Below are 25,882 nucleotides of genomic sequence, written 5' to 3'. Positions count from 1 at the left end.
TTTGCGCGGGGAAGGACGACTGTAAAGCCTGCCCCTGGAATACATATACATGCGTGAGTATGAGTAATAGTTTTCGTCAATTTAACCACACGACTCACCGACGTGGTAGCTCGCCTTTGTATGCCTCTGAGCAGTTTGATGCTGACTTGATCAATGTTCAAGTCGTGATGGTTGCCTCGATCGAGTGGCAAAGGAACCGATCACGATCGTCGATGAAGAGTCCAGACCCCTTAGTAGTATTCTCCCAGATATAACTAGTCCGACATGATGCGGCGAGAGAGGTCCATTGGCGTGTTGATCAAAGGCTCTACTGTTCGGGCGATTGGCTAAGGTCGTGCTTTCTTCTGTATTATGTAGTAAGAGATACCCACTGACCTTAGCGTTGTGCTATTATTACTGTCAACTTCGCATGCGATGATATTGGCGGCACGGTCAACAAATGACATCGAATCTCGAACAGAAACCACGCTTTCACATCGTCCCCCGCAAGATTTATTAACTTACACGTCGATGAACAGCTAGTTGGTATGTAAGCCGTTAGCACCGCATTTCAGGTGTTGCAATCGGCAGGAGAGAGACATAGTACACCGTCAGCTTTGTAGTATGGTTTCAAAGAATCCGGCGATCCGAACGCAATGTACGCAACATCCACTATTCTCCCCAGTCAGTAAACCACACGCACAACAAATAACAAAACCACTCACCCATGAAGCCTCGAAACGCCCAAAACATCCAAATTCGCAACCCTCAGCTGTTTCCTCTCCATCTCCATATCTTCACCATCGCCAAACCACCTCCGCGCGCTCTCCCTCCTTAAATCCCATTCTTCATATTTCTGTCTAATCTCTATCACTGAGAGGCTTTCGAGGGAATCTTGTTTGTTGGTAAGGAGAAGGGACGTGTCGAAGATTTGGGGGAGAAGAGGACTGAATATTCGTCGACGCCATTCATGATTTTGTGGTTGAGTGGGGGGAACGTACTTAGTAAAGACTTCCCAGCCTCTCTCGGTCTTGCGCGTCGATAATGTACGCCACGGCGTGACAGTCGTCATAGTATCTATGTCAGATGGACCGGATACCGCGTTGTCCTCCGAGGTCGAATTTTTTTTGGATACTTGATGAGACTCATGGGAGTGATATCTTTGTCACATTCAGTGAGGGTAAGCCGGGGTTATATGAGAGTCACCTACTCTGCCTCACAGTAGATCCGATCTTAGACGGGTCGAGTCCAGGAGTCCAGTCATTATGTTCTCAAGAAATGTCTATCTCTTCTCAGCGCTGTACCTCGCTTGAAGTGCAGGAAAGAGACGTACTGTAACCTGTTGTGCCTGCACCGTCAAGGGAATGCACGTAAAATTACCGTAAAGGCCCGGGAGCGGCTCAGTTACGGTAGCAATTGCTAGTAAGCCCAGTTCAGCTTTCGCATCGACAACGACAATTTTCCATATATACCACCATTTAATGTGGTCATGATAAACCCCAGCGGCTCAGTGCACATGCATCCATGATGCCTATTAACCAGCGGGCTTCTATGTTCAAACTTTGAGACTACAAAACTGCGTCGTAAGTACTTTAGTTATAAGTATTCTAAGATTTCCCCTATTCCATGATCTCCATTTGCTCGAGCGGTACTGAAATTTGCTCAGAAGCAAACACATTGAAAAAACCACTAGTAACGCACGCGTCGTGCCATCAACCATACTGCACCAGACTGCACCAATGTGAAAGCAGAAACACGACTCAGCCCTGCCACACGCATACAAAGAAGATCTACCGCGTCGGTGAGTCATGTGGTTGAATCCAGGATGCAAACTGCTCATACTCACGCATGCATATATATCACTGCAGCCTCTGCAGTTTTTACTATGCCAGCAAACTTTGGGACAATTTTCACTGTCAGCGTCACTGGCAGATATTGATGCTGTCAAAGCAGCAACAACGGCGAGGACAAGGGAGAAACGCATTGTTTGTGAGGATGTGATATAGGATCAAGCAAATCTGAAGGGCATAGTAGGAAGACGCCTTTATGTGAAGAACCTATCCACCTGATATCCTCTTTCGAACAAATGATATCTGCAATGCTAGCAGATTGCCACCTCAGATCTTGAACGGTCCAACCATAATTTTGTTACGTTGTGAAGCAAGGTCAGTGCCAGCTCGAATCGGCTATCGGGAGCAAACCGATGTTTCCTTTATTTCCCATGCAGGTCAACACGTAAATCGAGCACTGGCAAGAATGACATAGTAACAATCAGCCTGTGACGCAGCACTAAGTATTATAGATTATAAATACCTTTTATGTAAATTCATATCATGTACATTCTGTCGCTCGAAACACTGTTGATTTTCATTGTCCATGAAAATTTGAATGTCCATCTGCGTGCAGACCCTAGAGTGCTGAAATGGAAAATGGACATCTCACCACATTTACAGTGTCTGCCACATAGGACTCCGCGTTCGTACATCTCGGGGATCTGTCAAGTTGGAATATCCCTCTTGTGTTGCCTGTTTACTAGTAATGTTAGCTTTCAGATGAGGCTGCATGAAGCGCTGTCAGCCTACCAAGCCTCGTCCTCCCCCGCCATGTCAAGCTACATGCACCGTCAGTACAATCATAATATCAAGTCTCCGAACCCTTGCTGCGTCAACCTTCAGCCATACCGCATCAAGCCCTATGAAATTACCATGTCAAGCCCCACACATGCTGTGTCAAGCCTTGCCCGTGCTGCGTCAAACCTTACCCGTGCTGCGTCAAGCCACCCCTATGCCGCGTCAGTGCTGCAACAGTTCGTCCAGGGGCAACAACACTTAGGTAGTATATTGTCTATCTATCATGCCAGTTCGATTTTTAACCGCATTTCCTTCCATGCTAACAGAATTCGATGTCGTAGACTGTAATTGTCTGTAGGCAGTGACAGAGACATTATTTGCTAAGCATCCTGATAGTCGCAACAGTTTAAAGTGGCGTCCATTGAAGAGATCATTTCTCCAACACGTCCCAGCTTCATTTTGTCTCTTATGGACTAGAGAAAAACCAGTGTCGTGCCTTTTCAAAACTCATATATCCTATGCCTTTTGTGAGTGCTTCGATACCGGAGTTGCGGAATCAAGCACGTTAATCAACGAACCAATACTAATAATTCGCGCATCGTGCCATCAAACCATACTGCACCGATGCGAAAGCGGGGGCAGGACTCACTGTAGTTCACTGTCACGATATGCCACTCACACGTGTATACAAAACCAGATGAACTATAATGCCGGTGAGTGATGTGGTTAAGCACAAGATGCAAACTACTTATACTCGCGCATTCGTCCTTAGTGCAGCAGGCTTGCTTGAGGCAAGCTGTAGGACATTTTTCAATGTCAGGGTCACTGGCAGGTATTGATGCTGCAGATATTGATGATGTCAAAGCAGCAGCAATGGCGAGGACAAAGGAGAAATGCATTGTTTGTGAGGATGTGATATGGGATCGAATAAATCGAAAGCAGGGAAGAGAACTTGCCTTTATGTGAAGAACCTATCCACCTGAAATCCTCTTTCGAACAGATGTTATCTACAATGCCAGCAGATTGCCACCTAAGTGCGTGCAACAAAATATCAACTTGCGAGCCAAGGTTAATGCCAGCTGGCAACAAGGACTGGTCAGCTGTCACAGTCTCCAGAAAGTCTGACATTGCGCAATCTTTTGAAAACATTATAAATCGATTATATTAGTCGTTGTCGTCTGGTTGGAATTGACCTTCCTTCACCAAGGTGATATTTTGTCCCACGCCAAATCACCAATAAACTTGCAATGATAGACCTTGCTTCACAAGGTAGACTCGGATGTTGAGTGGCAATCTGCTGGCATTGCGGATATCATCTGTCGGGTTTTTCCTACATCACGGTGAATTTATGTCAGAACAATATTTAACACATAAAAGCAAGGCGACTTCCTACTGTCTCCTTCAGATTTATTTAATCCCATACCACATCCTCACAAACAATGCGTTTCTCCTGTGTCCTCGCCGTTGTTGCTGCTTTGACAGCATTGATATCTGCCAGTGACGCTGACAGTGAGAAATGTCCTGTCTTTTGCCACCGTATCAGCGATTGCGCAACCTGCCCCTGGGATACATATGCATGCGTGAGTATGAGTAGTTTGCGTCTTGGATTTAACCACATCACTCACCGGCGTGGTAGGCCATCTTTATATGCTACGACTGAGTGAGTAGTAGTTTGTTGCTGAGTTTATTTCTTACGAATGGAGAGGCTCGGACTAGGAACGGGAAAGGGACTCAGCCTTGGGTCGAAAGACTAGTTTGACTGCAGATCATACCTAGGAATGGGAAAGGATCAATAAAACGTAGAACCGTGATTAAGAGAGCTCATCTCAGTCTTAGATCAAAAGACTGAGGGAATTTATTGGAGAGGGAGAAGCATTAAAGCCGTGAGCACTGATTGAGACGGAGAATCTAAAGGTGAACATGTATGAGGCGTGTAACGAGGAGCGATTGCGTGTGTAGAAGAAAGGGATGAGTACGTACTAATTTCGATATGATCAACGTTGTGATAGTTGCCTTGATCGAGTGGCAAATTTGGCACCGATCACAATCGTCGACGAAGAGTCCAGACCTGCAATCGACAGGAGCTTTAGTTTAGACATGGTATAGCGTCAGTCCCATGCGTTCAAAGAATCCGACGTAGCCCGTCGAATACCTGGCCATTCCACTAGTTATTGGGAAAAACTGGCAGGCGTTGATTGCAATGAGCTGTTTTGGTTTGCCTGTCCCATTAGCAACATCACCGCATAAAACTTCAGAAGTATTAGTGCAACGGTGGCCACTGAGAGTTTGGATGGGTAAGTAGCCCTGCTGGTGAATATTGAAATCACCTATTGATGCTTGCCAGTTCCGAACATATGAAGAGTGACCGTATTAGACATTAAAAATCATTCGAGCGATATTTGAATAATATTTCAAGGTGCGTCACAGCCGCGGTGTGAATTCAGCAATAGTAGCAAACAACTTGAACCGCTTCGGATGAATATGAGTTTCGGAATTGCCAAGGCTTGCCCAACGCTGGCCGTAGTGCAGTACTGGTCTCTACAGGCAGAACTAACTTCCAGATGAATATTTGGCGTTCGTAAACTTTTGGGAGGCGATACCAGCTCGTCTCAAACGCCGCTGCCGTCACCTGAAACTGAACGCCTCCCCCGTCTGTCCCTTCAGCCAGACCCTCTCAGCCAGCATCACCCTCTTCCGAAGTTTCTTCTATAACAACAACGCAGGGATTTCTCATAAGGAAGAACAAGCAGCAATCATCCTTGGCATCTGTCACAGACGCTGGGAGTGGGAACGGAAACGACGTCACTGGTCCTGAACGCTCTGCACACAAACTAGTTCCAAACAACACACCACTAATCCTAGATCCAGTTCCAGGTCCCGGAATCCCACCTCTACGTCCAAGAACGCCTACCGCCTCGAAATAGAAACGCACTTCGGGTTGCTCAATGTAAGGGATGGCTTGCTTATTGGTCAACCCCCCAGGTTGAAAAGGAGGGATGTTAAGATTTGGCTATGGGAGACTAACACAAAGCTGCCATGGACTGGTTACGAGTCTATTCTGGATTTCGGTGCTGTATTTTTGCATGGCGAGAACATTCAAAAATGCCCTTACTAAAATGTAACAACATCTCAAACGATCAGACCCTTGTAGTGCTAGTACTTCTCATCCGTTTTTTTTTAACATCGTAATGACACGTTGCTTGCAGGTTTGCATCAAACCTGTCTCGATGATTTAGCTTGCTGTGCGTTGCGCCCTCAAAAAGGCTCCTACATCTCCGCCTGTGACTTGAATCATATGTAATCGGCGTTTATGCGAATCTGTGATGACGACATGCTGCAAGTAAATTTCCACACTTTTGAGGTCGCGTTGTGTAATGGTGAGCTCGGTGCTTCGTGCCTCCCGCGTAGCGTGTCAATAAAAGCTAAGTGCCGCATTACCAGACAGTACCTGTGGTCTTGTGAACTTGCGAAATGAGCTGCGTCTGGCATCTGCCTTGCGGCACATTAGGGCCACAGAAATGCCACCCGGCCGGATGCTTCGATACTAGTTGTCATACTAAGTTGCACAATTCAGAGACACGCCTATCGTGTCCATCGCATGTCAATCATCATCGCCAAACAACCACCGTGCAGGGTTCCAGCAAAATTAAGCATGTATGAGAGCATCCCATGTGTCAATGAGCACAGCGAATGAGAAATAAAAAGCACCTTCGTCCACAGTCGCCTCGAAGATGGCACGTCCTTCGAGTTTCTTGGGCTCCTCTGCCTTTGGCAATACAGATACCTCTGTTAGTTGCAGCCGTGATGTGAACTCGGATTCGAAACCTCTGAAGGGCTTACCAATCGGACGCGAGACGTGGCTGGTCTTCATCGATTGCAAAGAGCTGAGCAATGCATGTTTTACCGCCGAAGAAGCATTCCCTTCCACTTGGGAGGTGTCGATACTATCGCTTTGTGGCTTCATCTGGGGGGACAAGGCCAAGTCACAGTTTCTTTGTCGATTTTATCTGCTGAAACTTCAAGCCAGTATGAATGTCAAAACCCTAGTGTTATGTATATCAGCTAAATGTTTACTCGGGATAAGGGCGAGCTGCTTCGTCCGCGGGAACCTTGTTCACCAGTCCTCGGAGCATCCAGTAGTAGTAACTTGTGTCGACACACAGGTGGTAAATCAAGGGCAGTGCTTTCATCTGATAGAAGACGTGAGGTTTCGAGTTAGTTTACATGTCACTAATACAAAGATGCGAGGGATGTATCGATGGAATCTGCTACAGGTCAATCTCAATAGAACAACATACGACGAGCGATAAAAGGCAAAGACAAAAATTTACGACACCAGTTCAGAAGCAGCCGCACAACTGACCACTTCCATGCTCTCCGGTGCTATTCCCCCCTGTCGTTAGCGGTTGTGAATTTGGGTTCGGTGAAGGAGGAGGAACATAGTCTTCATCGCGTATCAAGCCATCGTCGATATTGCTGGGATCATCTGCTGCAGCATGACGCTGAAAATGAGTGGATGAGACCTCGAATGCGGCTAGAAATCAATTGAGCGTACCAAGTCACCCCACGCGAAAGGAACATTGACATTAGGCGGCGATGTATGACCTGCGCGAACGGGCCACCAGGTTGATAGGTGGTTTAGGCGTGCTGTGAAGGTGACAAGAGCGGTAGCCAAGGATTGGCTTGGTCGGCCGGTGGACAGCGGTGGCATAGATCGTGACTGAAAAAGGTAAGTCAAAAAGCCATTACGGTAGTCGATACTCACGTTCTGGCGGGGATCTGTGTGTGAAGGCCCCTGAGCCATGACCTGCACCGAGGGAGAGAGATTGCGAGGTAGGGGCAATGTCACAGGAAACTGGAAGAGGATGATCGAATGAGCCGCGAAGGAAACAGGTACAAAAGACATACATCTAGAAAATCACGGGGCTGATCAACATTCGTGCGAGAAGGAAGGAGGTTGCGGAAGTAGCGAAAGAATCCATGTTGTTGTAGGTCTCTTGTAGGAGGAGGTCTGGGAGGACGAGATATGACACGCGGTATCGCTGGGTTATGGCGCACGGCACGACGCGTTGCGTCAGACTGCAATAATGTCATTGATGGAGTGGAATAGTAAAAGAATAGGGACGCGCACATTGAGTAGATCGGGAATTTTGGATGCACTTGTCTGCAAGAGAATGTTCTAAGCACGCAGCCGGATAGATATATGGGAGGCAATGCATACACTGGGCTTTTCTTGTGCTGTGGGCCGGATTCTAGCAAGGATGTCGAGTGGAATGTCATATATGTAGATCTTGGTATCATCGAAGATGGTGTAAGCCAGTTGATGTGAATTGGGTGAGAAGATAAGATTGCAGAGACACTGGTCGTCAAATGAGGCGAGTAGCTGGCGAGACTGGAAGGCCCAGAGCTTGATGGTGTTGTCGTGGGCAGTGCTAGCGAGGAGAGCACAATCAAATGAAAGTGCTAGACCGGCGATATACCAAGTGTGCCCTTTGAAGGGAGCTCCGACAATCTCCAGTGTCGACGCATCGAACTCATAGATCGTATCGGGCTCATCCCAGTATTCTAAATTGTGGTGCTCGAACTTCTTGAAGCTAAACGCAGCTACGATGGTTTTGTCTTGCGTTGTCCAGAACACTGGCGGATATGCCATAATGATGCCGTAAGAGGAATTCCCAACCGAGACAACTAGTTTCTGTGTTTGGACGTCCCACACCTCAAGGCGCTTCCCTATATTTGACAGGACCGCAAGCTTCTTCGAGTCTCGCGAGAATCGAACTCTGCCCTGTAAATAATCCATCTTGAATGGACCAGCCACGAGTTTGCCCGTGTCCAAACTCCATATCTGCGTTGTACTTCCGCCATTCCATTTGTGGTCTGTCGACCCGCCCGCGAGCAGCGTGCTGTCTGGGGAGATATGGATGAAACTGATCGACCGTGACTTTGAGTCAGATTGAAATATTCTCACGACGCCTGTCTCAACATCACAGACTTTGACCTTCCTTCCCTCGGTATCGTTATCTCCACCAACAGTGACAACCCATCGATCATCCCTTGATACCTCCAACATATCTATACTCTGCTCACAAACATCCCGCACCTCCACAATCTCCTTTCCCTCCCACAAATCCCATCGCCGAATGGTCTTGTCCAAACCTCCGCTGATCATTTGTTTGCCGTCCGGAAAGTAGGAGATAAGTTTAACTTGGTGGTATATGTCTCGCTCGCCATTCGGAAGGTTGAAATTGATTCGTTCATGACCCTCCAAAGTCATGACTGGTGTCAGAATTGATTTATTTGCTGCTACAACGGGCTGCATCGAGCCGGAAGCCATGGCCCACCACCGATGATGGAAGGTTTCCCAGCTATTTGGATGTGTTCAAAGGTCGGCGGTGCGCTCTCCTCGTATGCTATACGCCTGACGTTGAGTGATTTTCAAGCTCAACTCGTTCAAGAGATTCCGCACCGTTGCCTGCTGAAGCAGATTGAGAGTTCAAATCCGTACACGATGCTCAGATGGGGTTTCAACTTACCAGGAGGCCAGCAAGAAAGTAGAGCGATCGCTGGATGGCATTGCACAGCAAGTCCTTTTTATTCTTCTGCCTTCCCGTTCCCAGCTGATTAGTCACATCATTCCTGTGTAGGAGCGCCCCAACTCAGCCACTAACAAGCGCCAGTTCCGACGGCGCTATCTTCTCTTCCACTGGAACCCAGAATCATAGGAGGAAGAACTCGAGCATCCATTCATCTCTGACACTTCCCCCGGCAGATTTACCATCCCTTGTACCCGGCGATGGGGAACAAATAGCCAAAGTTGATAAGATGACCTTTTCTGTTACCTCACTCTCTCCCGCTGTTTCTCCCGCGTCTACCGGTCATGAACGCAGTGCATCTCAATCTCGGTCCGCTCCCGTATCTCCTATGCTCAACATATTTGCACCTGTTCCTGTTGTTCCGGTCGAACTTTCCTTCATACAATTACCTGCTTCTCCTGAACCCACCGCCCACGCTACTCTCACGCCTGCGATTCGCGAGATTCGCCAAGTTCCTAACGCTGTTTACGCCCCCACCCCACGTGTAGTCAGCACACCACCAATGTCCAAGCACAACAGTGTTGCATCCAGCGGACAAGCTTCAACCACTTCCATGCCGCTGACATTATCCGAACCCACTCGAGACAGTAGGAGTCCAATGAAGTCTGTTCCACCATCGGAGTGGAGCGTCGAAGAAGTCATTGACTGGCTGAAGTCCAAGGGCTTTGGCCAGGACGTCTGCGATAAGTTCACAGGTACATTTCTTCCTTTCCCATTGTGCAACTAGAACTAATGTTGTACCCCCCATAGAACAAGAGATTACCGGCGATGTCCCGTTCGAACTCGACCTTAACCTCCTCCAGACCGAAATCGGGATCGTCGCATTTGGAAAGCGTATGCGCATTGCCAATGCTATCGCCGAACTACGACGTCTTCCATCGATCATCTTATCCGACGCTCAGTCGTCCCAACATGCCCAGTCCTTAAAGCACTCTCATTCTTACTCCTCACATTCGCGTTCTGGCTCGACGCATCAGTCGCTGAACAGCCCCATGTTCGCGACCACCATGAGTTCAGCTATCGCTGCGCCGAACTCAGCGCCGATAGTCCAGCTGCAGACGCGAGCCACTTCATAGAAAGAGTGTCTAGTCTGTCGAGCGCTGGTTTCAGTATCAACGGAGGCTCGACAGAAAATAATGTGGGACTTGGCCTCGGGGTCCCGGTGAATGGTAACGAACACAAAGTTGGTGTTTCGTCTGCTACTGTTGGTTCCATCACTTACCCATTGTTTAGCGTACTGGGTCAGGTCACCTTGTACCTTCGCCTAGTGATGGTGCTCTGAACAAACGTTCTCAAGACGATGTGTGCCAGCTCGTAGAGTCGCCGGACGATGATCGCGGCGCACTGAGCGAGGTGATTTCATATCTTCTTTTCGTGTGTAGCATCAGTTGAACCTTGTCTACAGGGAGAAAATGGAACCTCTGCGGCCAAGCAACGCCGGCGCCTCTTTGGTCGCTCCATGGAGTCATCATCTACCGCGAAGGAGAAGGGCGAGACTTCTTCCAACAATAATTCTACCACTGCACTACCGACTCCTTCGTCCTTAGCGGTGGCGTCACCCAGATCACGGAAGCGGGACCTGGTGGACGACTCCAGCATTACGAGCAAGCATAATCGGAACAAACGGGACAGTGCGACGAAAGGAACGGAAAGGCATAGTTTGTTCGGAGACACCTTTACTACTTCCTTAGGGAAGTAGGATTACCGCGTACGCGTCGTGCTTTGGTATCGTTTGCTCAATCGCTCACTCTGAAACAGGTCATTGATGGATAACAACAGTCCAATGGAGAAAACTTCAAGTCTCAATCTGGCCCGGTTGTACGGCAGCAAGAAGTCCTCAGGTCGCCCATCAACGACTTAATTGTGAAGGCGTACGCTGATGCATATTGCTCAGGAGGTGAAAATTAAGGGCTACATCAATATTGTCGGATACAAGGTGGTCGCGGATGAGAATGTTGATCCAGGACGTTATGGCTTCAGAATAGTACACGATACAGATAAGGCACATTTTTTCTGCTCTGACGAGCAAATCGTGGTACGCGAACGGATGAAAGCCACCATGAAAGCCACCATTGGCAGAGACTATTCGAGTAAGTCTGAGCCGTTATCTTTGGTCACTCGCCTAACAAACTATTGAACAAAACCTGTTGTTTCTTCTGTCAACATTCCCACCATATCTCTAACAGTCGCCCAAGCGATGAACCCTGCCCCTCGACCGCCATCTCCTTCTGCTCGTGATGCGACACAAAAGGCTTTGCGCCGCGAGAATCCAAATCAATTGTCTTCTCGTGATACTTGAGTCCTGATGGGTATACTATCGCCAGATGCCAGCGATGCACAAGATAGCGAACGGACGCGTCTCGATTCGATTTTTACTCAGCAACCTGGATCAGGCCAGTCCGACGACGAGCCCAAAGCAGCATCTATGACGAACGAAGCTCCTCCCCGCCCCACCCATACAGCAACTGGACTCATCTGACGCGGGTCTGATTGAATGGCTAATTCACACTTACCAGCGGCGTTGCAAAATTTCGATCCCACTGGACGTCTTTATAGCGATCTTGCGCTTCTTCTCCTCGCGGAAACAGTTGTAGGGAAATCACCGTCACCACTCGTGCCAGATTCAGCGTTCCCTTCTGGCCCCAAAGACGACAAGTTGGATGGGCTATTCCGCCTATTTGACTTCCTCCTCGACAACGACGTAAAAATGGGTACCGTGAGCATCAGCGACGTCCGACAAGGGGAACGCGATAAGATATTACAGCTTCTCAAAGCACTCAAGGCATGGGAGGACAGGCGGATAGAAATATTGAAATCTATTGGTGCGGGAACAGTCCAGGCCGGTTCATTCATGGCCCCGATATAAAAACTTGGAAGAAGTGATTTCATTTGGGCTGTATATCATTCGAGATCGCGGACTCGATCTTCAACCTTCATTTGCGCTACATGTATCATGATAACCGTCGTTTGGGTTTGGGTTGATACCCCTCGAATATCACATTTACACGAACAACTACATTACATGATACAGATCAGATCAACTTTCCAAGTGTATGATGAGGAGTGCGGTACGTATAAGTCGTCAATCAGCATAGCGGCTATGTAGGTCAGAGTTTAACAGATTTAGATGCATTTAGTTCAGATGGAACCATGTTGATACGTACAGCTGATGCGACTGGTCGATGTCGCGTAACATTCCATACCTTTCAAGTCAGACATAATAATTATAAGCTGCTGAAGCAAATATGGAGCTTTAAGGGCCAGAATCTTACCTCACAACGAGTTGAGAGTGCCCGGCTACCAAGGGTAAGTGTCGTGTTCACAATGTGTAGCTTGTCGCCCCTGACACGATGGTTCAGTAGAAAGCAATTAGTGTGCTATCTGAACGTACGTCAATGCTGGTGAATGATAGACGATATTTAAAGACTGTGATACGCCGAATACACCACGACCGCTTGTCGAGGCTCCAAGGACGTAAATGGGCGATGTCGAGCAGCTGCATATCCGTATTAGTTCCAGCCAAAAATGAGTAGAAGAAACATGCCATCATGTCTCTATAATGTGCTACCGAAATCAATGATGCAGCCTCTTGTGAACCGTGACTTCGTTCTTACACGTTAGGAAATATTGGCGAGGTATGCAATCTCCGAAATATCACTGGCAGCATGTAATTCCTTCGCCATAGGCTGCGGGATGCTACACATGCAGCCGTCAGATTGTCTCAAGAACACTTTGATCACGAGGTAGAGGGACACACGAAATTGATCATATGCCAATATGCATGAACACGATGCGCTGATCCAAGGGCACGGTTTTATCACCAGCCAATGAATGGACTGCTTTTGTGCAACGCTCGGGCAGCTCGTTTTGAATTCATTTTGCCATCCCCGCAAAAAAATCTTGTAGAATTCCGCGACCAAGCAGTGCACAGCCCTGTCGTTGACATTCCAAAATGTCCCAATGGCACTTTTCACCCTAGAAAACTGTAGGCCAGCCGCCAAGTGAATGACTTCGTCGGGAGTGTCGGCGACACCCACTGCGGTCTGAGAACCTGGAAGAAATACAAAAGATCTATGGCGCTGGATCCGTTCAACTATTCTTCACACGCAAAACTCACACACGCACAGACGTCACACACACACAAACGAGACGCACACACATAATCACTCCGTCGCATACACACTCTCGTACTACCGTAGAAAAATTAGTACTGCACTATGATCATTCATAAAATTCATTGATGCCCCAAGGTATCCAACTCTGCACGTGTCAACATTGGGCCAGGCTCCGTGATCAGAGCTGCCGACAACTGCTGAGCCGTCTCCTCAATGAGATCAAAGGCTAGATGGAATGCCGCTCCTTTCTTCACTGTTTGAAGCAGGGTCTTCCAGCACTCTGGATTCACCCTTCCGATTTCGAACCCAAGCTCCTGGAAGCGCTCGACAGCGTCACGGAAATCTTGAGGACTTGCGTCCATCAACGAGAAAACGGGCCATCGAGTTCCACCACAGTTGCCGCCAGTCAATGGAACATGTGGTGTTGTCAGTGCAGTATTGTGAGTGCTCGATAATGGGCGGCTCCTCGCAGGCGACAATGCGGCAGTGCTCGTTGAGAAGCTCCTTTAAATCTACAAAGGCGTTCCATACTTCAAACCCAAGTCTCTTTCGCACTGGTCCTGGAATATCGCGGACGCGAAATTCAATGAGACGGCGAAAAGCGGGAACAAAGAACTTTTGAATTGAAAATTCAAGACAGAGTGCCAGAAGTTCATATGGTTTGTGTTGAAATCGATGTTCTTGAAGGTGATTAATGGCGACATCGCGAGCTTTTTGACTCATGAACTTGTTGCTGAACTGAAGAAGGTCGATAACATCATCATGAGTGGGACCCTCGGGTTTCCAACTGTACGGTAATCCCACATTTAGAATAAAGGCGGAAGCTTGAAAACTTGTCTCACCTGCTGTATGCAACTGAGAGGAACAGTTCGAACATATTCATGCTGAGTTCGGGGATGACAATTGGATAGTCGTCACTCGAGCCTTCCATGCCTTCCATTGGCTGAAATTGACCTCCAACAGAAAACATCTCCTCGAATGCAATGGATGAGCGTGATAATTGAGTTGCATGGACCTTGAATAGCGCATTTTCGACCTGCATTTTGACCGTTAGTATTGTCAAGGGAAACCAAGCGAACAAAACAATCTGACCAAGAAAATGTGAGTACCCTCAAGTATATAGAAATGGCGGTGTCAAAACTTGAGAAGACTTGGAGCTGACGTGCCCATTGTTGGAGCCCCAAACATGATGGTCTACTATCTGTGAGATTCTAGAATATTTTGAGGCTTGGAGTCTGAGTTGAAGCACGAAGGACGTAAATGTTGCTTACCACACCAAGTTTTTCACTTCGTCACCTCTATCTTGCCAGTAGCCGACTATGGATCTTCCAGCCCTACCAGAACGTGAACATCGATGGCCACAAAACATCTATGCTGCAGATGGTATTATCCGTAACATCTATAGCGCTGCGATTAGAATGCTTCGATCAAATGATGCGGAACCAACCAGAGTGGCGTACCATTATGATGCACTGTCCGCAGAGGCCCTACCTTTGCTTGAAGCGATCGAAAGTGATTCAAGTCCTGCCGATTACCAGCTTCTGCACGACTGGCTACTAGCATGTGCTAGGCTTGTGGGGGAGGCAGGTGCGATGCTTAAGGATGTCAGCCGAAATCTTCATGCGTAAGTACCTCACCGGCCTGAAGCTCTACTGTCTGAATGCTATCACTTTAATCTAGGGAAAATGTTGGACAGTCAAATGTTATAATCCCAGAGCTTGTGACTCTGGACCATCAGGGACGTCGAGGGCATCCGAGAAAGAACATTAACCTTGAATTTGTCCATGAAGCCCTGTCTAACAAGCGTCACATCATGCTGCCAGATCTCGCGCGACTCCTCCAAGTGTCCCGCACCACTTTGTGGAAATTTATTCGTCAACATGGTCTTGAAAAGCGCTTCACGACGATTAGCGATACTGATCTCGATCAACTTGTAAGGACTTTCAAAGAACGCAAACCGGAGTCAGGATTCCGGTACCTTGTTGGGTTCCTTCGGTACCAAGGTATTCGAGTCCAGCAGTGTCGTGTTTGGCGGTCCCTGCACAAAGTCGACAGGCTGGGACAAAGGCTGAGAGAACGACGTGTTACCAGAAGATGAAAGTACCAAGTTGCTCGACTGAATGCACTATGGCATATGGATGGTCATCACAAGGTCATTCGGTGGGGCTTTGTCATTCACGGATTCATTGACGGGTATTGTCGCACCGTAAATCCATCAATTTATGAAAGTGACAAAATAAGTGTAATAACCTTACTTTCAACAGATAACAGCACTAAGGGCCAGCACAAATAATCGCGCATCAACGGTGTTGGAGTTGTTCATGCACGCAAGGAATGAGTATGGCATGCCATCTTGTGTTCGTGGGGATCGCGGAGGGGAGAACCTTCAAGTTGCTACGCACATGGTTGCGACAAATGGCCACAATCGCGGCTCGTTCTTATGGGGATCGTAAGTGGAGCCCCCTGGAAATTTACTTGACTAACGATGCCTGATAGATCAACACGGAATTCTCGTATCGAACGATTGTGGGTTGAAGTCGGCACACAATTTGCACGCCGATGGCGGGCATTCTTTACCAGGCTTGAACGACTTCACAAACTTGATGTTGACAGGCCTGGGCATCTTTGGCTCCTTAGCGCGCTCTTCTTGAATGCACTCAACAATGATTGCTGACAGTTTCAACAAGAATGGAACTCCCATCCTATTCATGGTTCTGATACCAAGGATCAAAGCCCTCAGGTCAGTGAATACTCGGCGCCGCGGAATTATTGTCTCACAACCATGAAGGATATGCGCCTTCTAGGACAGGCGTCATTAGGCGTCTATGAAGATGAGTTTGAGGGGATACATCCTGCAATCCTGCAGCGCTATTATGGTATTCATGGCAGAGAGTTGGTCCGCGGTCGCAATCAGACAGGTGCTGGCCACCCAAATGACGAGTTGGATGAATCAGATGAAGATAGTATTATTGGCCGCATCGAGCGGGATCAAGCAAACGATGTCCAACATGACGCTGTTGAGGTCGCAGATGGTAATACTCCTTTTCAGAATGAAGAAGATGAAAATTCGTTCTTTGAAATACTTGAGGAGGTCGTCATGGATGGTATTGTACCGGAGGGATACAATTTACAGGAGGGTGAAGATGAGTATGATGAAAACACAACTGAACATCTACGAGTCGGACGACAGAGGGAGAATTATGTTGAAGTATCGTTAGCAGACCCTATCTGGAGGACTCGCTCAACATTATGGGCTCAAGCGGCTAGCGTTCTAGGTCATTTTGAAGCAGATGTATTTTTCTAATTCAATAGTACTTTACAAAATTCGAAATAGAATTAGGAACCTACCACGTACAAATTCCGCACCTCGCCGGCTTGTTTGTGTCCCGGTCCTCTCTTCCATCTCACTCGGAATGTTGAAGCAAGTTTATTGCAAGGGCAACCCTAACGAATCAGTAGCTTGCGATTGCGAAGAGTACTCCGCACCTACGAATCTTCCAGTTGGCCAAAAAGAGCTTTGTGCAGAATGTTTGCACGGCAAGAGCAAACATCCTCAACCCCAACGGCCTGCATCAGTGGCCGAGCTGTCAGTACCTCCCATACTAGATCAGACTTGGAGTACTCCACCAAGGCCTGTCACAACCGCAAAAGAACGAGTTGGAGTGACAGCTATATACAAGCAATCACTCGCTCGGAAAGCCGGACAAGACCCGGAACTCAAATTCAATGTGTCATCCAACAGTCAGAAGACGGCTACCGCGAGAGGTGAGGCGATCGCAGGATTCCGCCCACCTGTAAAATGGAAATTCACAGTGAGTAAATTTGCCTGACTTTTGTGCCTCCGAAATAATCAATGTTACCTAGGGCAGGGCAATATCCTTAAGACAGGCCAGTTCTTCGAAGCAAGGACAAATCCGGATCAAAGTTGGCGCCATTGCTGTCTTGATCAATTACCTTGATGTATGTTAGCCTAAGCACACAATAACTATGAACTTACCCAGTGACCGACAGGACAAAGGAGAGTTGACAATCACGATCCCGCCTGTCAGGACAGAGATGTCAAAGTTTAAATGACGGGGATGTGCTCACTTTGACGGAGATCAGTCTGAGAACGACAGTGTGGATTTCAGCTTTTGCCCGGACTGGACATTTGACGAGGTTGATGCTTACATTCGAAGACTTTTTCCAAAGGTCTTTGGATACCTCGACTCTGTAAAGGCAGGTGATGTAAAGGGGAAGGCCATAGATAATGGAGCATCTGAATGGGTGTTGATTTCGAAAGAGAACCGCAGGCTGAGTGTCGCACCTGACCCATTTCCGAACGGCAAACATCTTGAATGGTACAAAGGCAGAAATAATGCCCCTCTTCAACAGACAAATGTTTTTATTGGTGAGCCGTTAATAAATTCATCAGGGATGTTCTAATCAATGTATGTGCAATAGGTATCCGGACATATGTACCTGAGCATATTTATGCACGCTGGGATCCTATGGCGCTGGATCTGTTCAACTATTCTTCACATGCAAAACTCACAGACGCACAGACGCCACACACACAAACGAGACGCACACATAATCACTCCTTCGCATACACATTCTTGTATTGTAGGAAAATTAGTACTGCACTATGATCATTCGTAAAATTCATTGATGCCCCAAGGTATCCAACTCTGCACGTGTCAACATTGGGCCAGGCTCCGTGATCAGAGCTGCCGACAACTGCTGAGCCGATCTTGAAACGCCTCGCAAGGCTGCCGTGAGGTTGAAAGAGTCTAGTAGTGAGGCCTTACGAGACGAGTATGCGCACCTTGCATAATGACGAACAAATACATCCAAGCCTCAGAAGGCATCATGTGGCCGTGGGAGACTCTCCGGACCTTGCCGGACCTTGTTAGATTTTGGGCACTTTTGCTGATGGCCCTTCTCATCGACACTTACATCAAGGATCCACCCAGCGCGAACATCTTTTTGACACCAATACTGGCAGCTTTCCGTCTTCTTTTCTCGCTCTCGTCCACCAGCCGAGGCTTTGCTGCCAATGCTGGCGGCTTCGGTGCATTTTTTTGCCCTTGAACTCTACTTGATTGGCGCTTATAGAACCCTTCATTAACAGCCTTGTCTGCAATATAAGTTGATCATCACTCCGAGACTTACTCACTTCTCATCACTCCGTCTCGTCCACCGGCCAGGCCTTAAAAAGATTTGAGGCTTTGCTGCCAATGCTGGCGACTCCGAGACCTAGTCATCAGTAAACCGGTGACACTCAGATATTAGTAGATTTTGCAGTATTTTGTAAGCCCAATGCTTCTTTCCTGTATATTACGATACAAAGTAATATATAGCAATCTAAAGCAATGTAATTATGCCAATTCACGCTCGGTTCAGACTAATATATTGCTTTACATTACTTTACATATATTACTTTATATCGTTTTATAATGTCATGTATAGGAAAGACCATTTCGGCATACAAAATATGGGAATATCGGTGGCTCACCGATTTACTGATGCACTACTCACTTCTCATCGCTCCATCTCGTCTACCAGCCAGGCCTTAAAAAAGATTCGTTTATAGAACCCTTCATCAGCAGCCTTGTCTGCAATATAAATTGATTATCGAATCATGTCAGATCTAATAGTGCAGTACTAATTTTTCTACGGTACAACTCGGAGTGTGTATGCGACAGAGTGATTATGTGTGTGCGTCTCGTTTGTGTGTGTGTGGTGTCTGTGCGTGTGTGAGTTTTGCATGTGAAGAATAGTTGAACAGATCCAGCGCCATAAAGATCCATGTGGCTGATATCTCACAGGTTCGTGTCATATTGATGCATTAAACAGTACAACTGTAATGCACCAATGATGCATCATTGGTGCAATTGTACTACCTTTGCTTTTCTCACGCTGACATCAGGAAATCAACCCGAAATTGATATGACCAGATAGAATTGGTAATCAAAACACATTATCGCACATCATTTTTTTAGCCTTAGATATTTTTATCGTAGTGTCACACATAGGTGTAATAAAATAAGACTGTACCAGAGAAATATCACCTTGATGTATGTCTTGGAAGCAGACAACAGTGAGATAACTGTATGTCCACACACTGTAATTGAATGGCTGCAGGTCATCACATTTCCAGTAGATTTATAACACACTGTGACATTTTTTAAATAGTGAGATATGTCTTATCTAAATTACATAGAAACTGTAAAAACTACAGTTGTGATAGCCAGCTTGTAATTGCTTGTCTGGCCATCACCAACATGGCCAGCATTTAAAAAACTTTGGCATTTCCAGCAAACTTATAATGTGTTGTGACATTTTTTAAATCATGGGATGTCTTATCTAAACTGCGTAGAAGCTGCAAAAACTACAATTGTGATGGTCCACTTGCAATTACCTATCTGGCTATCACCAACATGGCCTCTATGGACCAATGGTGCTAGTAGCATGTAGTATCAGCATGGGTGGATTTATCAAAATCTCACTCAGCAGTATGTAATAATAACTATAGATTTCAAAACTGCAAGGTACAGTTTTCGGGACAAGCAGCACTAATAACCAATGTTACATAAAATTGGAGTAAGTTACACATTCACAGCATCTCAGAATTTTGCAAGTCCGAAAAAGAAGATTTGATATTGCGGTAGAACTTATAATGATGAGGATGCTATTTTAGTTCTCATATGAGGCAAACAGTGAATTCAAATGCTGTAGGAAACAATGTATGTTATCTTATACACTAAAACTGGCTCGAAGGAAACAGGTGGGAGCAACTTGTTGGATGTATAAGCGAAGATAGTAGGGTGCAGGAGGGGGAAGTTAAGTTAAGCAATATGGGGAAGCTTGTGGTCACAGGTGATTTGAGTTGGAAGATGATAGGGGGTACATTTGAGTTGGAGGCAGATGCGGGTTGAAGACAACAGGTGGTACCTTGGAACAGGCAAGTGGACATGACTGATACAAGTGGGACATGCATCTGCCTGTCAAAAGCGCTGTCACTGGGAAGATGGTAATCAGTAAATAAAGTGATGAAAAAGGCAGCAAGAATAACATAAACCAAACCAAGGCTGACATACAACAGGAAAAACTTAAACCATAAGTGAAAGTTATGACCAAACTCTGACTTTGGAAAGGAAACGGCTACTGGTACAAACACCCATATAAGTCTCACAGAAATGCAGAGACATTGGAAGATAGGGATGAGGTCAAGTTCCAACCATCAAACCAATCATCGTCAAGTGGAGGTGATTCGATTGTCGTAGCACTTGCAGAAGACGCGCCTTCTGACAAGCCCACAGCAATGTTAATATGAGAAAACTTGAAGCAAAATTTTCATGCCCACCAACAGTGCATGCTATAGCTTCAGCAAACATGTCCACTTTGGACTGTGCGCGTTGCTTCTTCAAGTACATAACATGGAAGTCATACTTGAGTTTGTCCAGTGTTTTACTCTCTGCTTTGAAGTGGTTGCTGTCGTTGTTGCTGGTGCCGGTGCATAGGGGCTTGTTGATTTCCACAAAGCATGCGCTCGCATATGCATGACATGCCACATCATCAACGTGGGCTTTCAAGTAACCAGGTAGGTGAAGAATTGGATCGCTAGGCTGTGCAATGTCAGAACACCAGGTCCCTCATAGTATTAGTAACACTCACCTTTAAGAGGTTTTCATGGAGGCGAGAAATGTTTAGATGTTGTGGGGCATGTCGGAAATTTCCTAATTGGGTTTCGTTGCCTTGTAACGTGTTGCAATGAATCAATGACAAGCTGAAGTCCCAATAGGTTGCAATAAAAGAGTGTGACATTACATTTGTGTTACAATTCATGTTACAATATTGAGTTTGTGTCACAATTGTGCCTTCAATTAGGGTTTCAACCAAATCAGAAATATTGACTGTCAGCTGCAACTGTCCAAGCTGATTTTGCGGTACCTTGGAATCTAGATCCCAAGGCTTATCCGAATAATCTAACTGGGTCTCAAGAACATTGGAACGCAAACAGGCACATTTCAATTCAATTCAAATATCATTGAGAGCAATTGTAACTAGCACCCATCCTCAACAAAACATATCAAATAATACAGTAATAGTGGTCTGTAGGTGGTGGTTGTACTACTTTTTCCGGGATCACTTTGGTCGGCTGGCCTGCTGGCCCACTAGACACAGGCGCCAGCATCCCCGCCTGCCTTCCTCGACCCCGATGGCCAGTGGATGGAGCTGCCGCCACTGCTGGTAGAATCTCTATGTCATTGGGTAATACTTCAGCAGCTGCTGGAGGGAATTCAAAGGCCGCAGTGACTGTAACAGCAGCTGCACCCTGGACCACACCTGCAGATGCCACAGTTGGGGTCGGTTGAGCAGGCAGGAGGATTGTAGGATTGGGATCTGGGGCGGTGGTAGTTTTTGCAGGGCCAAGCACTGGGATGGCCGGTGCAGCAGGAACAATGACCAGTACTGCAGGTCCAGGAGTGAGGGCTGACACAGATGCTGCCGGAATGACTATGGGTGAAATGGGAGTGACTGGTCGAGGAATATCAGAGGTGTTGTCGATAGTCGGTCCAGGAAAGTCAGATTCCTTGCACCCTGCATTTGTGATGGCCAAACACATCAGATCAGAGGTAAAATCTTCACCTTCAGTGTCAGATGTCGCAACATTGGAAGTCGAAGATGATTGCCACATGTAGGCATCGATCTTTTTGCAGATCAAGTAAATGTGAGGTTGATCCCAAAGGGTGACCCACAGCTGCTTGTAGGCCGTAAACATGGCAGCATATGGTAGCCGAGACTTTGCGCCAACTCCAGCTTTCGTGAATGAAGCATCAGGAGAAAGGATGAATATCAACTAAAGAATAATAGTCAGATGCTGGTTCAGACGATCGATCATAGCAGAAATAGAACTCACTGTGACCCAACCCCATGCAAGAAGACTGGGAGTACAGGACATTGTGCCCCATTTTCAAGCATTGCACTTAGCATGCGGCCACCCAGAAATGTCTAGTGAATTCTTTCCGAACATCATGATCCTAATTGCCTATGTAGATCGATTAGCATGAGAATAGATCCTTCAGAGAGTGAAAAAAATTACCTTTGCGAGCAGTTCCCAATTACTAAAAACCGTGGACATTGTGGGGTCCATCTCTCGAATTTGTAAAAAGGATGGGCGGAAATTTTGACGGAGAGGAGCGAGCACCAGTGGTACCTGGTCCGAAGCTGTTGAAAGTAAACTCGCCAATGTTTGTTTTTGTCTGTTATTATCTTGAATTCCTTTCGTCTACTATATTACTTCACTGTCTACGTTTGTTTATACCTCAGCGGTTCTTTCACCAATGCTGAGGTATGTATCTCTACTGTTTGCATGCTCACTTTCTCTTATGATTAATTGTCTCTAGACTCGTCTATTAGTTTCACCTTTCAACAGGTTATGAGCCCTGACTCAAATTGAGTCAAGAACTGAAACTTAGAAAGTCGTTATCCCCTCTTGTTGTATCATCCCGCCACTCATATTAAATCGCCAGTCCTCTGTTGACTTCGTCATGGGGAAATACGATCATATCCCTGAGTTGCTGGGGTCAGAAAATTATGTTGGTTGGTCCACCAAAATGCAGTACGCGCTCGCAGTGCAAAGACCTGTGGTGTCACGTCAACACCAAGTCTGATCCCTCTGATCTTCTCGGTCAACCTTTTCATATGCCTACTGCCACTGATCCACTCAAAGTCACCACCGCTGAAAAGGTGTCGATGCACTCGTGGTTATTGGATGACATGAAGGCCAAGGACCTCATCACTCGCCGACTTAGTACAAGCATCAATGTGCTCGTATCACGCTCTCACACTGTCACCACACGAAAGGCCTGGGACATGCTCAAAGAGCACTATAATCGCAATGATATCAGCTCCCAGTACCAGATCCATCAGCAGTTGCAAGTGCTGCGCATGAAGGACTCTGCGGACACATCCAACTTTGTCGGACAGCATGCTGCCCTGCGAGAACGACTAGTGGACTCAGGCGCACCTTATGGTGATGCAGACGTGATATTTAACCTACTCATGGGTCTTCCCTCCACGCCAGTATGGCAACAATACAAATCACAACTCGAACAATGCATGTATGACGACTTAACCACGGTGTCATCTACATCAACCCTTCCTACATTCACCTTTGAAACCTGCATGTCGCGTATCACAGCAGAAGCTGCGCGCCGCATCAATGTGCAACTGATACAATCCGCACGCCCTGGGTCTGAGTATGCCAATGCCATCACTGGGTCATCTTCCACTGTACCTATCAGCACCAATCCCATCACCAGCTTATGCAAACACAAGCACAACCCACAAGGTGTTTTCTGCACCACGGCGGGCTGTAACAAAGGCGATCATGATCATGTGCACTGTTATAAGAAGGGCGGGGGTATGGAGGGTCAAGCGCCCTGGCAAAAGAAAAAGAGTGAAACAGAGACGGCAGCAGCGGCTGTTACGACACCTGCACCCGCTGTCATGCCTCCCACTCCCTCACCTCATGTCGCTGCTGTGGCTGCCTCTCTCACCAGTCTCTATGAGGACATTTCATTCATGTCCATTACTGAGCTTCCCACCCATGAGGTCGCGTGCGCTCTTCCTCTCCCTTTTGACGTCATCCTTGACTTGGGAACGACAGTCATGCTCGTCAAGGATCACAGTCTCTTCCACACCTACTCCACAGAAGATCCTATCAGTGTCAAGACTGCCAATCATGGAATCCTTCAGACTGTGGGACAGCGGTACCTGTGTAGCATGGCTTACGATCGGGGGGCGACAGATACGTCCAATTGTCTTCATGCTCCAGATGCACTACTCAACCTCATCTCCGTCAGTAACATGAACATGAAGGGATGGGACATCAACTTCCGCGCGAACATGACATGCAAACTTACCTATTGCAACGTCTTACTGGGTGCTATCCCCGCTACAGGCAAACTTTATGCACCTGACCTTGAGTTTATCCACTTCGCACAGCCCACTCCTTCCCTCCCCAACGCACCGGAAATTGCGGTGTTCATGCACGTACCACTCACCCTGGACCTCTGGCACGCTTGAGTCGGACACATTGGCAGGTCCACTGTCACACGGCTCACACAAGTGGCTAAAGGAGTGACTGTCAACTCTTCCGCGCCTCTATCTCACTGTGAATCATGTATACTTGCCAAGCATCCTCATCAGCCCTTTCACTCCTCCAAGACCGGACGTGCTGCCCATTTTCTTGATCTCATTCACTCAGATCTATGCGGCCCCATCCCTGTCGTCTCTGCGCACGGGAAGTGCTATTTCATAGTATTTCTCGACGATCACACCCATGTCCTCAACCTTCAACTCCTTGCTTCGAAGGATCAGGCACTTGACATGTGGTGGGTCATTCGTGCACGGTGGGAGAACATGTCTGGTTTGTGGGTCAAAATCTTTCGTTCTGACAATGGGGGAGAATTCATGAGTAACACATTTAGTGAGGCTCTCGAAGAAGCAGGCATAGAATGCCAATGCTCAGTACCCCAAGCTCATCAACAAAACGGAAAGGCTGAGCGTGTCATGCGCACGATTGAAGGATGGATGTATGCTATGCTCGATCACACGCGTCTTCCTTGGAACCTGTGGGGCGAAGCCGCACTTACTGCGGGCTATCTCTTCAATAGAACAGAATCCAGAGCCCTACCTCCCGGGAAAACACCCTATGAGATGCTACATAATGTCAAGCCCACCCTTGCTCATCTCAGAGTCTTTGGTGCGAGGTGCTTTGCTCGCATTCCTCCAGAAATGCAGGAGAAACTCGGCCCTTGATTGCGTGAAGCTCTGTTCATGGGGTGTCCCCCAGGTGTTAAAGGCTGGTGCTGTCAGGATGTTGTTACCGGTGCCTTCTTCAATTCCCGTGATGTCATTTTTGACGAGAACTTCACTCACCGACCCTTCCCCGACAGTGATGATGATGATGATGATGTTGCTGCTGTCCCAGCACCCGGTCCTCCTGTCATTGTGCCCATCACACGCATTCCTCCCCATTCTGACATTATCCAACATTCTGGCCGCATCCCGGTTCACACTGAGAAGGGGTCTCTCTTTCAAGCCTGAATCGCCACCGACAAACAAAGGTTAGATCGTCAACGCGTCATTCGCGTCGCACGCATCCAAGAAATAGTTCCTCCCCCCTCATCGTCCGAGGAGGCCTTACCTCCCAACCTCCCAATCCACCCCACAATCTTACCTGGCCCACCAGTATCTGGACCTGCCGATCCTGACACCATTGTCGAAGATGATGAGGAGGTGGGGTATCCTCGTGTGCTTGCTAACCTTATCATTGTCAAATTCACATGCCTCTCAGTTTGCAGCGATGTTCGCCGCAACCCTCTTGCACGCGATTACAATCTAAAGGTCCCTCCTGCCACCTATGATGAGGCAATTCGGCATCCTGACTGTGATAATTGGATGGCTGCAATGCGAAAAGAGATGAATCTCATGTCAGAAATGAACGTCTACGAGCTAGTGCCCTTACCTGCCGATCACCGCGCTATCGGGAGCCGCTGCATCAGGAAAATGTGGTAAGGCTATATAGCCACCCATAGCGCTATAGCTCGTATAGCCAAGTGCCCAATTGTGC

At 47.3% G+C, this 25,882-nt stretch overlaps 10 protein-coding genes across 10 annotated transcripts; 4 read left to right on the top strand and 6 right to left on the bottom strand.

Annotated features, from left to right (window-relative positions):
• Positions 1 to 194: 194 nt before the first annotated feature.
• Positions 195 to 1,086, bottom strand: EDB91DRAFT_1165705 (uncharacterized protein). The gene is made up of 4 exons (XM_041319967.1): positions 981 to 1,086; positions 705 to 926; positions 376 to 651; positions 195 to 326 (listed from the first exon to the last, which is right to left on the bottom strand). Exons 1-3 carry the CDS (start codon positions 1,049 to 1,051, stop codon positions 591 to 593), a joined length of 354 nt encoding a protein of 117 aa, XP_041171528.1. The 5' UTR covers positions 1,052 to 1,086; the 3' UTR covers positions 195 to 326; positions 376 to 590.
• A 5,172-nt stretch (positions 1,087 to 6,258) lies between these two features.
• Positions 6,259 to 6,507, bottom strand: EDB91DRAFT_1035119 (uncharacterized protein; the record flags this gene model as incomplete). Its single annotated transcript, XM_041312787.1, has 1 exon — positions 6,259 to 6,507. A coding segment is annotated over one exon (249 nt), but the record flags the coding sequence as incomplete, so codon positions are not given.
• Positions 6,508 to 7,541: 1,034 nt separating this feature from the next.
• EDB91DRAFT_55967 (uncharacterized protein) lies at positions 7,542 to 9,135 on the bottom strand. The gene is made up of 3 exons (XM_041327707.1): positions 9,083 to 9,135; positions 7,681 to 9,024; positions 7,542 to 7,628 (listed from the first exon to the last, which is right to left on the bottom strand). The coding sequence occupies exon 2, from the start codon at positions 8,881 to 8,883 to the stop codon at positions 7,729 to 7,731; it is 1,155 nt and encodes a 384-aa protein (XP_041171526.1). The 5' UTR covers positions 8,884 to 9,024; positions 9,083 to 9,135; the 3' UTR covers positions 7,542 to 7,628; positions 7,681 to 7,728.
• A 560-nt stretch (positions 9,136 to 9,695) lies between these two features.
• On the top strand, positions 9,696 to 10,218 carry EDB91DRAFT_1061469 (uncharacterized protein; the record flags this gene model as incomplete). Its single annotated transcript, XM_041314446.1, has 2 exons — positions 9,696 to 9,837; positions 9,893 to 10,218. 2 exons carry the CDS (start codon positions 9,696 to 9,698, stop codon positions 10,216 to 10,218), a joined length of 468 nt encoding a protein of 155 aa, XP_041171525.1.
• Positions 10,219 to 10,906: 688 nt separating this feature from the next.
• Positions 10,907 to 11,539, top strand: EDB91DRAFT_55882 (uncharacterized protein). Its single transcript, XM_041327705.1, has 2 exons — positions 10,907 to 11,232; positions 11,329 to 11,539. Exons 1-2 carry the CDS (start codon positions 11,022 to 11,024, stop codon positions 11,439 to 11,441), a joined length of 324 nt encoding a protein of 107 aa, XP_041171524.1. The 5' UTR covers positions 10,907 to 11,021; the 3' UTR covers positions 11,442 to 11,539.
• Positions 11,540 to 13,376: 1,837 nt separating this feature from the next.
• EDB91DRAFT_1254184 (uncharacterized protein) lies at positions 13,377 to 14,299 on the bottom strand (the record flags this gene model as incomplete). The annotated part of the gene is made up of 3 exons (XM_041323775.1): positions 13,377 to 13,608; positions 13,652 to 14,044; positions 14,100 to 14,299. 3 exons carry the CDS (start codon positions 14,297 to 14,299, stop codon positions 13,377 to 13,379), a joined length of 825 nt encoding a protein of 274 aa, XP_041171523.1.
• A 277-nt stretch (positions 14,300 to 14,576) lies between these two features.
• On the top strand, positions 14,577 to 16,561 carry EDB91DRAFT_1254183 (uncharacterized protein; the record flags this gene model as incomplete). The annotated part of the gene is made up of 4 exons (XM_041323774.1): positions 14,577 to 14,881; positions 14,938 to 15,260; positions 15,945 to 15,997; positions 16,046 to 16,561. 4 exons carry the CDS (start codon positions 14,577 to 14,579, stop codon positions 16,559 to 16,561), a joined length of 1,197 nt encoding a protein of 398 aa, XP_041171522.1.
• Positions 16,562 to 16,670: 109 nt separating this feature from the next.
• EDB91DRAFT_1254182 (uncharacterized protein) lies at positions 16,671 to 17,888 on the top strand (the record flags this gene model as incomplete). Its single annotated transcript, XM_041323773.1, has 5 exons — positions 16,671 to 17,069; positions 17,122 to 17,217; positions 17,269 to 17,301; positions 17,362 to 17,647; positions 17,701 to 17,888. 5 exons carry the CDS (start codon positions 16,671 to 16,673, stop codon positions 17,886 to 17,888), a joined length of 1,002 nt encoding a protein of 333 aa, XP_041171521.1.
• EDB91DRAFT_1339590 (uncharacterized protein) lies at positions 17,856 to 18,483 on the bottom strand. The gene is made up of 4 exons (XM_041325679.1): positions 18,416 to 18,483; positions 18,196 to 18,376; positions 18,065 to 18,144; positions 17,856 to 18,008 (listed from the first exon to the last, which is right to left on the bottom strand). The coding sequence occupies exons 1-4, from the start codon at positions 18,420 to 18,422 to the stop codon at positions 17,902 to 17,904; spliced, it is 375 nt and encodes a 124-aa protein (XP_041171520.1). The 5' UTR covers positions 18,423 to 18,483; the 3' UTR covers positions 17,856 to 17,901.
• A 1,947-nt stretch (positions 18,484 to 20,430) lies between these two features.
• Positions 20,431 to 22,384, bottom strand: EDB91DRAFT_1086658 (uncharacterized protein; the record flags this gene model as incomplete). Its single annotated transcript, XM_041316082.1, has 7 exons — positions 20,431 to 20,546; positions 20,606 to 20,867; positions 20,917 to 21,237; positions 21,377 to 22,102; positions 22,163 to 22,187; positions 22,230 to 22,291; positions 22,346 to 22,384. 7 exons carry the CDS (start codon positions 22,382 to 22,384, stop codon positions 20,431 to 20,433), a joined length of 1,551 nt encoding a protein of 516 aa, XP_041171519.1.
• Positions 22,385 to 25,882: the final 3,498 nt, after the last annotated feature.

The sequence above is a fragment of the Suillus paluster genome, assembly GCF_016628075.1.
Source record: "Suillus paluster strain FC165 chromosome Unknown EDB91scaffold_101, whole genome shotgun sequence".
NCBI lineage: Eukaryota > Fungi > Basidiomycota > Agaricomycetes > Boletales > Suillaceae > Suillus > Suillus paluster.
Note: the sequence above shows the minus strand (reverse complement) of the source record. Positions and strands in the feature narration are given on the sequence as shown.